Raw genomic sequence first — 12,982 nt, 5'->3', positions numbered from 1 at the left:
GGATTAGCGGGATTTTCAAATACTTGTAACGGAACACATATCAGTATTTTTATCGCAGGTCATATGCAATAAGCACATTAGCAAATAACAACAAAACATAAAACTGTAAGGCTGTACTGACTATACTGTGTGAATATATAAAAGGATATATATTCATGCACCTCAAGGTATTATTTTCTTCATGTCACATGACCACTGAAGCTTTAAAGTTTTAAAAAGTTGACTGGGAAATTATCACCACAAACACTGAGGCAAATAGCAGATGCCACTGACCCCAGGAAATGACAGATGCAAAAAATGAAATCTTCTTTCAGATTATCTAAAGGGTGGGGGTAGGGAAGAGCAAGCTTCTCACAGCCATTCACTGCTTCCTTTTAAAATGGAATTACAGTGTTTGTCAGAAAGTGTTAGAAGGTTGTTTCATGTGTCTGGAACTTTCTTCCTTACCTTCTCCCCCTAAATGCCTTTAGACAACTCATTTCAAATATCATAGTTTCCAGGAAACTTCTCTGCCCAAACCCGAAGGGCAGAGCTGGGCTCCTCTCTGTAGTTAGCCCAACCCTGAGCTCCCCTCCAAAGCATAACCCCTCCCAGGTGCTACAGTGCTCCACTTCGCCGAGCCCCTCACCCGGCCAGGGGGCCGCCGGCTGGTAAGGGTGCCTTCTCTGCCACGCAGCACATGCCTCCAACCTGGCAGGCACGAACTACTATCTGTGGCATGATGCCATATCACTCAGTTGCCTTTGTGAAATCATCTATTTGTATTCTAGATATGAACCAGTGCTTCAAAACCTACATTTATGATATACAAAGGCTTCAGAAGTTTGGATGTAGTAATATCAATCTACATGCAAAAAATAAAATTTATAAGTGATAAACATAAAATTATTTTTCATGAAAATTACATATAGTACATCACACTGGGAAGCATTAAGTTCTAAATTTAAATTTAAAAGTTCTAGTAATGCAAATATTTGGGTGATCTCACCCAAGAAAACGTGTGCATTGCTGACTTATGAAAACTTTATTAGTCATTTATTAACGTTAAACAAAAATTGTATTATATATGTCACAGAATACCGCTTTTTAATCTTAAATCATTGGGATATATTTAATGATCTCAGTAAAGATCAGAATAACATAAAATGCCTTGTTTTGTTTTGTTTTGTTTAAAGTCTATTCCAGGACAGTTATTTTAAGAAGAATATCTTAAGTTAAAAGTGTGCCACTTGACTGACTTGTTTGCCATAATGATGGAGGTTTATTAATTTATAGGCTTGTTTTGAGTGTTAGAAAAATGGTATGCAACAAAGCTGGGCTTTCCTTTCATAAACGCTTGGCCCTAAAATCAAGCTATGTAAAAGTATTTCTTTTAAGAATTGTGCAGAGAAAATAAGTCCACATTACCCAGGCTTCCTTTAAAACTACCTCTCATCTCTCTGTGTGGAGAGAGTGACTCAGAGACTGAAAGAGGGCAAGAACACGTGTTTCTTTTTATCTCTTTATAAAAGTTGAAACTCATTCCTTTACCTAAGGATCAGAAACTGAAACAACTCAAGCACCGTTCACAATCTGTACAATCCACAGCACAGCAAAGCGCTTCAATGGGTCACAGAGGGAAGGTCAGCTCTTCCCTTTTTGGCAAACCACATCCAAAGGAGATCCAGGACAGGATTAGAAGAGGACACTGTGGAAACCCTCCGGGTGGGAGACTGATCTTCCCACATAAAGGGCACCGCAGAGGCTCTATCCAGATGGATGGTAAATCACAGCCCAGAGAACAGAAGCCCAATTCAGGGGAAAATTCTTCAACCAAAGCCATCTTCTTAAGTAGGCACTGGAGGACTGAGCTAATCCACTCAGGAGAATGGAAACCGCACAGATACCCTCGTCAGGACGCGATGGGTGTAAATCTCAGCTTACCCACCTACTACATGGCCTTGGACAAATTAAAAGGGATAATATTATCTATGTCAGAGGATTGTTGTAAGGATTAGAAAATAACACATAATGCATTTAAACAGCTCCTGACTCTCAGTCACATGGTAGATGCTATTAAAACAACCAACACAAGAGCTCAGGAGGGTGACCGAGCTGTGCTCACAGGTATGTAACAAAGGAGAAGAACTCTTATTTCCTATGTCACAGTTGTATCCAATACTTCAGCTCAAAATCCTGACCAGTGGGCGGGCCACGGTGGCTCAGCAGGTAAGAGTGCTTGCCTGCCATGCCCAGGGACCTGGGTTCGTTTTCTGGTGCCTGCCCATGTAAAAAAAAAAAATCCTGACCAGTAAAGTGACTTTTTCTTCGGTGCATATTACAGGGAACCGTGTGCAACCCATTCTCAGAATTAAGTTTAGATGTATGTTCAGAAAGTTTCGATGTCTCCCTCTGTGAAATGTATAAGCTCTAACAGTCTCTAATGGGAATTAAACCCCACAGGAGCGACAACACCCATGACCTCACATTAAATTATATATTGATTAATGGCTTCACTTCTGCTCTTCCTTAAAGGGAAATTTCACTTATATTTAAGACTTGCCTTACTGGAATGTCTAATGCGAGGCACACATGGAACATGAGAATGATCTTCAAAATTTTAGATTATTTTAAAAGCTTAGTAAAAAATTATTCCCCTCCTTAAAACAGGATAAAGCTTCAAATATATACACATTCATAATAACTTTCTCAGAAATATTCTTTGTTACATTACTAATATGCCCAAGCTCTATAGTAATAAAAGTCATGTCAAATTAAAATATGAAACTTCTTGCCAATAAAACTAGCACAACTTAAAAGTATGATGATACTAATGGCTGCCAGGGTATGTTAATATGGAACAAAATTATTTTTACCCAGTTCTGATTAGTCTGTGGCAAAACACTCAAATTGTAAAATGATACAATGCTTTTATAAAACAATTTGACAATATGCACCAAAATATTTATAAATATTAAAATATTTATATCCTTTAATTCTATAATTCTATTACTGTGAATCTATCTTACAGAAATAATAGTACTAAATACAGGGAAAAATTGTTATTACACAGATATGTTCATTGCAGGATTATTCACAATTGTGAACAAATAGAAAGCAACTTAAATGTCTTAAAGCAGGAAAAAATGGCTAAGAAAATTGTGACATTCACTCAATGCTGCATACCCATCGGAACTGATATTTACAAACAACATGCCATAACATAGCATATAGTTTTTATACATAAAGAAACAGGACACAAAAGTATATACACATATGCAAACACTTAGATTTATGTCCAAGAAAAATAACAACATGTACAGAAAAATACCAGAATGAATTATACCAAGTTAATGCTGCCTTTATCTCGTGTGATTATGGGCTTTGCTTTTTTTTAACGATTTTTTTCATCAATATTTTAACAATAAGGTGTCACCTTTTTTGATTAAAAAAGTTTTACTTTGAAAAAGAATGCATGAGCACCCAAACCCAAACTAAATAGTAATCATATTTTAAAGCTTTCAAAATGCAATGTATTCACAAAATCTTTATTACAAAGTTCATTAACTCCCCCAAATAGGAAACATGACCAGGCTTATCTGTACCCTACAACACATTTCCTTTTTGAAAGCAAAAGGGAAAGAGAATGAGTGAAAGTGCAGAGTCATTGGTACACAGAAGGGGCTTACGTAATTGTCTCTTGCAGACCAGCCTGGATAAAGCTGCATATGTAGCTGTCTTTCCTTCCGTGCTAATTCATAATATTTAGCCTGCTCTTCACGAGAGAGGGCATGCCACTGAAACACAACAGGGGAAAGGGGAAAAAAAATCAAACAAAAGCAAGCAATACAGCAATAGCATTATATATCTCAAGTTTCAAACATTGAAAAATGAAAATATTAAGTATTTTAACTTTATTTTTAAATGGCAAAAGACCAAGTACTGCGCCATTCCATTTGCAGCCTGGTGGCAACAGTGAAATTCAAACTTTGGTTTCTTTATCCTATTCTCCAGCAGTCACATGAAACACATCAACATCAACCAAAGCATATGAAGGAAAATGATGTCACTCATCCTTGCTCTTTTCTAATATAAATTAAATGGAAACTTAACTGGTAAATCTCAACACAGAACTGAGCCCCGTTTTCCCTAGTTTTCTAGCTTATTCTGATATCTGAGCACCATTTATTTATGCAAAATGTGATAATTTCCAGATGTCTGTTTCACATAGAGACACCCTCCCTCTCTTCTCATGGACACTTTCTCGTTCTGCCATATGAGAGTCTGAAACATTAAAAATAATGGGCTCACATCATATGATCCTGTCAATGGAGCAAGACATCAAAGTCAGTCTGTCTCCTCACCATCTCCACACACTTCCATAAACACTAATTGTCTATAGGGAGAATACTGAAAACACTGTACAATCACACAAGCACATTTCAGAACGATGGTTTTACCTTCCTTCTGATGGAAAACAAGAAGCATTATCTACATTTATTTTGCCATCTATAATTTGAGCTTATAGTATCTAATTTGGATAATGTAGCTGATATCCTTCAAACTTTCCATTTCCCTTTTACATAACTGATACACTTATACAGCAGGTGTAGTAGAATATCTTATGTAGGCAAGGTCTCCGTTTAGGATTCTAAGAGGCTTCCATGTGCACGCTGCTCTACGTACATTTGCATGTGACTTGCCCCAGCTCCAAGAAAATGGTTTCCAAGTATTTTACCTACTTCCCTAATGCTAGGATCTACCAACAGAGCCATCCGGGGGGACTGGCTGTGCGTGGGAGATGCGCCAGCAGCGAGGTGAAGGTTCAGGAGGCCGGTGGCTACAGGACAGGAAATGTTCTTTCCAGCCAATGCTGGAGACATGATCATCCCATTTGTGACCTGTCTGCACATATTGATTTCAATTTCCCTATTCTTGTTTTAAAAAGTGATAGGAGACACACACACACACACACACACACACACACACACACAAAAGGGAAAGCGTGGGAGGCTGGGAAGGAGGGAGGGAGAAGGATAAAACAGAATAAATATCTCATGGAACCAGACACATCTAGGTCCTTATCTACTTGGCCTCATCCCCTAATGGATGGTGTGCGGGTCTGAATCTGTGGTGGACCCCAGAAAAGCCATGCCCTTTGATCCTCATTCAGTATTGCTGGGTGGCAGCATTTTGATTGTTTCCATGAAGATGTGAACTACCCAATTGTGGGTAGTAACTTTTGATTAGATGATTTCCATGGAGGTGTGTCTCCACCCACTGAAGGTGGAGTTGCTTGCTGGAATCCTTTAAAAGAGGAAACATTTTGGAGAGAGTCCCTTTTGGTAGAGCCACGTGAAAGCCAGCAGATGTTGCCATGTTCACCATGTGCCCTTCCAGCTGAGAGAGAAACGTTGAACGTCGTTGGCCTTCTTGAACCAAGGTATCTTTCCCCAGATGCCTTAAATTGGACATGTCTATAGACTTGTTTTAATTGGGATATTTTCTCTGCCTTAGAACTGTAAACTAGCAACTCATTAAATTCCTCTTGTTAAAAGCCGTTCTGTTTCTGGTATATTGCATTCTGGCAGCTAGCAAACTAGAACATATGGCTAAGAAGATTTTCCTCCAGAAACCAGAAACACCTGCTGCTCTTCAACAACAAAATAAGAACCTCTCAAGGAAAGCACTAGACACCTTCCTGCATGGCCCATCCTCCCACGGCAGGCTCCAGGGCAGACAGGGTCTTGCCCACAGGCAGGAGAGAGGATTCCATTCCCTTTGAAAGCCCCTACAAAACCAAGCCTCTGTGTTGAGTTGGGCAGACAGTTTTTAAATTGCTTTAGAAGTGCAAGAGCATAAAGTTAAAAAGCAGGACACGGAGCAGGACGTGGTCTGAGCCTAAAGGCAAATCAGGTAATAGGCTTTTGAGGAGGGAGCAGCACAGCCGGAAACAAACAAGCAAAAGAAAACAGAAAAACAAAGGTGATGCTGGAGTTACACAGAGAAGATAGGGTTTGACAAACGGATGTGATTGTTGAATCACTAAATTGATATTTATTTTAGTGTCCAATATCTTAGAGCAGCTAGAAGTAAAAACATGATGTTGTAGAATTGTGATGCATGGCAAACTCTGAAATCGGTTCTACAACTAATTGTTGTGCTGTGCTTCGAAATTTATTGCTTTTTTTGCATATATGTTATTTTTCACAAAAAATGTCGACTGTAATGCTAAAAAAATATTTATTTCTCCCAGCCTCCTATATTCTGGAGCAGCTAGAAGGAAAAAATCTGAGAGGATCATGTGGTAGCCCATAACAAACTCTGGGATCTGTCCTGTAACTACCTGTTGAAGAGTGTTCTGAAAATTATTGCTTTTTTCTTTCTTTTTGTTTTGTGTGTATATTGTATTATACAATTTTTAAAAAGTTAAAAAAAAAACAGACAGATACAAAAACAAGGTACCTGAGACACAGTTCTTTGTACTGAGAGTAAATATAATTAGACAAATCAAAGTCAAGAACAAGGCATGCCAGGAGCGGCAGTGGAAGTTTAAATTCCACAGGAAAAGTCCTACTGCTTTTCCCAACCAACAGCTTTTCTGAATCAGAGACAATGACCACGTACCAGAGATATTTAGAAGGGAATAAAATAAAGCTGTATACAGTGGGAAAGATCTGATTGTTTTTCTTTTAAAGACTGATCATTAATATTTACACTATTAGCTCTGGAGCTAAGGAAATGTCATTGTTAAGAAGCAAAGTGTTACCAAAAAGGAAAAAAAAAAGAAAAAGGGACAAGAAAGGACAGAAACTTCACTTTTAAAATTTGCTTTTCCATTTCCTTGAAAAGCATATCCCCCCATATGCACCTTTTATTACTGCAATATATCAGTACAATTTTATATAATTTATGGCAGCTTTATAACTTGTTGAGAAAGCCTGGAATCTCATATAAACCTGTTCTTGCAGAATTCATATAGACATTGGATCTGGCTTCTACCGAGACAACCAGGTATTTTTCATTTAAAGCCAAAAAGTTAGGTTGACAAAAAGACCTTTGCTAACAAAACTTACCAGTTGCAAGGAGAAAAAGTGGGCATAAACTAAACAATTTACTTACATTTTAAGTACATTTAGTTCCTTTATATGTTTGCAACATGTAATGGTCTTTCTCAAACGTTATTTGGTACATTAAATTTTCCATTTTAACCATTTTTTCAGTGTACTAATTCAGTGCCATGAATTGCATTTGCAATGTTGTGCTACCATCACTACCATCTCATGCAGTGACTATTGATGTACAAAATATTTCCAAATGCACAAAACCTACTTACAAATAAAAGATCATTTACTAGACCAGAAGTGCAGGTAAAATGATGGCACCAAAGTTTTGTATTAAAAATGAAAATAAAATCTAGCACAGACTAGAAAGATCGTCTTTCTTTACAGGAATTTCTGGAACACTAAAAGTCCTTTTCTCTCTTTTGCTTAACTTAAGTTTGTTTAAATAAAATTTCTTTGTCAAAGTTTCATCAAGTTGTGGGGAAAAAAACCACTTAATTTGAAGAAATTTAGCTCCAAGATAAAAAAAAATCTGAAAATAAATCTCTGATTATTCTTTAATTCATCTGTTCATTCCTTTAATAATCTGGGAAGTCTGAGACGAAAAAGCCTATTTTAAAATGATATTTGTGTTATTGTTTACAATATAAATTAAGAAGAAAAGTTAGATTAATTCCATTCGGAATGAACATTTTCGTTTTAAAGATACAGTGAAAGTGAATAAAAGTCAAAATATAAAATATTCCAGGATGGATTTGAGATCTACCTTAACGAACTCTAATTATCCCAATGTAAAACATCAAGATTTTAGAGCCAGGAACTACAAAAAACTAGCAACAACTGCCCCACCCAAGAGGACTTATGAAAGAATAGAAAATCTGATCTCAATCAAAGATCTCAGAGCCCTATAAATAGAAGCAGGTGTCTAAATCAAAGACAGAGACCCCAAATGCAAGCCATTCTATAGGACAGATGCTCTGATCCGGGGATTGTTAAGAGAACTGAGAAAGCAGCAATTGTTGGAAATGTGCATTAAAAATAGGAAGCATAGCCCCATATCCTATCTTCATTTACTTTCCTAAGCAGGAAAATAATTCCTGCTGGAGGGCCAGATGCCTTTAACTGAACAAAAAATAAAATAAAAGAGAAGAGAGAGAGAAATCTAGGAGTTTTACACAAGCTGAAATAAAGACATCAACCCTTCTTTCCTCTGATTTCTTCTTTTAAAAGGTCAGGGAAAATGATCAGTCGTTAAGCTTTTAAAGGAGCTGTTCTTCAGAAATGATAGCAATCACTCACCTGCTATGATCTGGCTTGGAAAATCATTGTAATTACCGTTATTAAGTGTTTAAGAATCCACAGGGAGATAAGGCATGTACACAGGACACCAAAAAGCTATAATCTACCACCGCACCCAACTCCTGTAACACTGATGTGTTGCAGATTGGAAATAGCTGCATTTTAAGGCTCCCCAACAGGAATCCATAATGAAGAAGCCCTGCTTCCATCCTTCTTTACACACACGGACAATCTCCTAAATATTTTCTGTTATGAATGCTCCAATTTATTAGGTTTCCAACAAACATGGAAAAAAATTATCATGAGCAACAGCACCAGGTCATAATTTAACAAGCTACCACACATAAATGGAAGGCACCAATAAATTAAGGTGAAGCATTTCTAAAATTATAATGTAATTGCAATGAAAATGTAATAGGATTTTTAAATGTAAAAAATTCCTTCTTTTTTTCCCCACTGATCTTTAGAGACCTAACTAAAACCATTTCCATGCTGAAAAAAGTGCCTGAAAAGCCTGACTAGTCTTTTGGCTGGTGGATGGATTAAAGGAATCTTAGCGTGCCTATCTTAGCTGTAGCCCAGTACCTGGTACACTGCAAATGCTCAGAAAAATATCTTAGCATGGGTGAAGGAAGAAAAGCAAAGGGGCAATCCAGAAACTGGGTGCTTGTACACTTTAAGAATCAGAGAGTGATGCTTTCTAGAAAACTTCTCTGGCCCGTGTATGTTCTTCCATTTAAAGATTCAGGGTAGGGCACAGATGCTTCTGTGGCGGAGGGAGTGGACACCTCTGTTTGCCAGGGTTCATCCCAAAGTACTGCTGTTCCTCCAAAGGTCTTCCTGTAGCTACCTCAACAGGATGAGTGCTCGCTGCTTCCGTCTGCACATACAAGTTGTTTCATCTGGACAAAGTCCACTTCTCCCCACTGATCACTTGATTAACATCAACTCACCTCTCAGGTCTCAACTTAAATACTATTTTTTCACCAAGGCCCTCCCTCACCTCCAAGTCTAAATTATGCTCCGCCTATTATTCTTTCTCATAGAATCTTGCTCTTTACAGTCATTGCATTTATCACAATTTTAAATATATGTGCCCTGTCACTTAAGCATTAAGCTCCCCAAAGGCAAGGACCATTTCTGTTTTATTCAGCAATTATAACCTAATGCCTAGCACAGTGCCTGGCAGGACAAAAAATAAAGATACACAATAAATATTATTTAAAGAACAGTAATGGTAAAATCAGTTGTTAGCTAAGTTGTTTACAATGCTTTAGATCACTCAATCCTCCTAAAGGTTATCACCATTATATCTGGTGCCATTTGTCACTTCCTGAAGTGCTTAGAGGTTACACAAATTATTCAATGATTACCTGGTATGTAACTAAGTTCGGGCAGATTTTAATGAAGCAGTTCCTGGGTTACATAAACATTGATATACCATCCATCCCACTACTTACCCTTCTGCCTAGAATCTGGTTGATAGCTGCACTTTCTTTTAGAGTACACTCAGCTACGACATTTGCTCTCATTTCTTTCATGTATAACATAAAAGCATTCAGAGGCTTCTTAATGTGAGGTCTTTTTGGCTCCTGCTCCTTTCTCTGTTCATGCTGAGGCTTCCTAAAGGTGGTTATGGTGGTGGTTGGGGGAGCAGGGAAAGAGGAGATGGGAGGAGGAGAAAAGCAGAACATCTGTTTACATCACCAAAACTCAGCAGAGAACAACGCGCTGGGTTCTCTACAAGCTCCGAGAACACTATGGACTTTGAAGAGCAATGCTTGGTTCATTTCATGAAACACTGAGACTCAGACAACCCAAATCAACAGGCTTTCTTATTTGCTCACTGACTCTGTGAACAAGAGAAAGTTTACCTACAGCTTCATACACAGTAGAAATGGTTTTGAGTTTGTGAAGATGCTTCATCTAAGGTCCTGAGGTTAGTTCTTTGGTCATCTCAGAAGACGCTGAACATATAGTACAGGTGACAGTTCCCCTTTCAGGATAGAGGTTTTTAACTTTTGGGGGTCAAAGGCCCATATGACAACCCCTCTTTGAGAAAGCTTAGGCCCTCTCCCCCGAACAAATGCATATTGGCTTTGCACAAATATTTAGGGCTTTATGTCGATCACAGGCTGCTTGCCTCTCCCCACCCTCACCCCCGACCTCACCCCCTGCTCATGTCCTGCTTCACAAACCTTAGATCAAGAAGTTCAGCTACTCAACCTCTTTAGGCAATTGAGTGCTGCTAACACCCTGTGACAACCTTCGCCCAATAGGGAGTCCCGGACTTTGCTGGCACCCTTTACCCTTGAATTCTGTGCTTTTGAAACCTCAAACCAGGGTAACTTCATTTCCAGAAGGCAAAGTCTTAAACCCTTCAATCTACTTAACCCAGGCTCTAACAGGTCCTCTCCCACAGCCTGAGCCAAATGAAAACCTGGAGGTAAATGGTTACACAGCTCAGAATTATTCAGTGCCTAAACTCTGAGGATCCCTCCCTATCGGTGTTTAAATCCTCCATTATCTGAAGGCATTGGATGACCCAGCCGTGTACTCACACGTGCATTAGGTCGCTGTCAGTGTGGGGGTGCTCCTGTTTGACCTGAGGCGTCACGATAGCTGGATGAGGGATGCCGGTTGTGTGGGGACCAGCAGGACCAGGAATCATGTGATGGGAAAACCTAAGACAACGAAGGCGAAGAAAACAAGGTGTACTGGTGGCTGTGGTAGCAGAAAGGAGACGGGGTTCCAAACAACCCACTAACTGCCTCTGGCTCAGAGTGAAAACGTACCTCTTTACATACAAGATTATTAACTATAAATTATAGTGGGATGATAATTATTATTTTTTTACTTTCTGTAATCAGGTGGAAAATACTTATAATTATGCCCTGTATAATAGGATTTTTCTCAAGCCAGTAGGAGAATCTGGCATTTCCCCTGGGAAGGCTCTAGGCCATTGAATTAAAAAAAAAAAAAGTGAATCACTTTTCTTGCAAGGCAGTTTTTAAATGAGTGTTTCAATAAGAACAAGTATTGGAAATATAACACTTTATCAAGATGTAGCTTTTGATATGATTTTCAACTGGAAGCTAAAGACAGCACATTTGAAAATCTCTGCCTACATTCATAAGCAAACCATCACATTAAGAGTTTTTTGATATTGTTGGCTTCTTCACTAATATTAGGAGGGAAGTGTTGAAAAAGTAGGGGGAAGGAAATTTTTTTTCCAGTCCCTCATTTAATGAAGTTTCCATTAACATCATCCCAAAGAATTTTCTATATATATAAAAAGTCATATTTGAGAAATCTAGCCTTATGGAAAACCAGTAACCGAATTATAGGGAAGAAATTAATTAAATGGGTAGAGACAGTTCTACATCAATGTAAAAATGGCACACACCAAACGTAACTATTTGCTGGTTATTCTTGTAGAGTACCAGCCAACACAAAGGATTGAAACTGCCGTGCAGGAAAAATAAAATAAAGACAGAACTTCAACAAGTGTTCTGGATAAATTTGGATATGTGTTAAAAATTTTTCCTTTTCAAACTTTTGCTTTCAAGTTAACAGTTAATTCCGTAAGAACAATGTTCTCAATCTTTCACCACAGCCCATACAATTAATTATTTCAGCTGGGAAGGATGTTGCTTGAATATGCAATATTTTGGATATCTAAATATCAAGGAGGCAGGGTAAAAATACAATTATTTGACCAAATAATGATTCTTTGGTTAAGTATAGTGTTCGCAAAAATACACGATGTTGGTTACTTGCCTGGGAGAAAATCCTGTCATCAGATAGTTCTTACAATGTTAAGAATTAAGTGTAAAAAACAAATTCGGGGGAAAGGATTTTAATTCCTCCCTTATCTCCAGCTAGATTTACAATTCACTGGACAAACAGCATTATTAATTTATTAATTAATTAATTTATTCATTCATTCAAAGCTTTCAATACACACATATATATATTTAAAGCTGTAATTCACCACCAAAACGGAGACTTTCATACCTATATAAAAAGTGAAGATTCAAAGCAGTTAATAACCCGAGAGTTTGACTTTCAGCACAATATCACTAGTTCCCTTGAAAAAGCCACACTGAACACACAGATGATACACCACAAATGTGCGTGTCCATCAAGCACAGGGCACAGAAGCCATCCCTTCCAGAAGCAGAAGCATGACACAGAGCAGCCTTGGGGTGTGGCCGGGCAGGCCTCACAGAGCTTCGCTTGCATCAGTAGTCCACACAGAGCCTGATTCACACACTAGGGAGGCCTCCCGATGACCTGACAGCTCGTAAGCACTGCTCCTTCTCTTCTGACAGCTTTGGTCCAGGAAGGCGCTACGCTCTCTGGGCATCTTCGACCACTGTCGGGTTAAACTGGCACAACTTTCCCCAAAGGAAGCAGATTACAGAACTCAGACCAAACCAGTCTCAGCCCGCCCCAGCACTTTTGGAATCAAGCAAGCTCTTATTTTAATGTCTACTTTCTGGGCATTTCACATCCCATAGTGAGATGACACTGAATTCTTTTGGGGGCAGCACTTCCCAGTGTGGGTGAGTTGGTTCACGGATGGGTGGGGGGTACAGCAATCGGCTCCTACCCAGGAATCCCCAGGACACCTAGTG

The 12,982-nt window shown here is 38.6% G+C and overlaps 1 protein-coding gene across 6 annotated transcripts in view; it reads right to left on the bottom strand.

Moving 5' to 3' along the window:
* The window catches only part of LEF1 (lymphoid enhancer binding factor 1), a 132,516-nt gene that overhangs the window by 17,562 nt on the left and 101,972 nt on the right, over positions 1–12,982 (bottom strand). For all 6 annotated transcript variants that reach the window (XM_077142594.1, XM_077142593.1, XM_077142592.1 and 3 more), the window contains 3 exons: positions 10,904–11,026; positions 9,803–9,965; positions 3,669–3,776 (listed from right to left, as the gene is read on the bottom strand). In XM_077142594.1, the coding sequence (XP_076998709.1) occupies positions 3,669–3,776; positions 9,803–9,965; positions 10,904–11,026 (394 nt within the window). The remainder of the gene's footprint in view (positions 1–3,668; positions 3,777–9,802; positions 9,966–10,903; positions 11,027–12,982) is intronic.

The sequence above is a fragment of the Tamandua tetradactyla genome, chromosome 24, assembly GCF_023851605.1.
Source record: "Tamandua tetradactyla isolate mTamTet1 chromosome 24, mTamTet1.pri, whole genome shotgun sequence".
Classification (NCBI taxonomy): domain Eukaryota; kingdom Metazoa; phylum Chordata; class Mammalia; order Pilosa; family Myrmecophagidae; genus Tamandua; species Tamandua tetradactyla.
The sequence above is the reverse complement of the archived record's forward strand: the minus strand, read 5'-3'. Positions and strand labels throughout refer to the sequence as shown.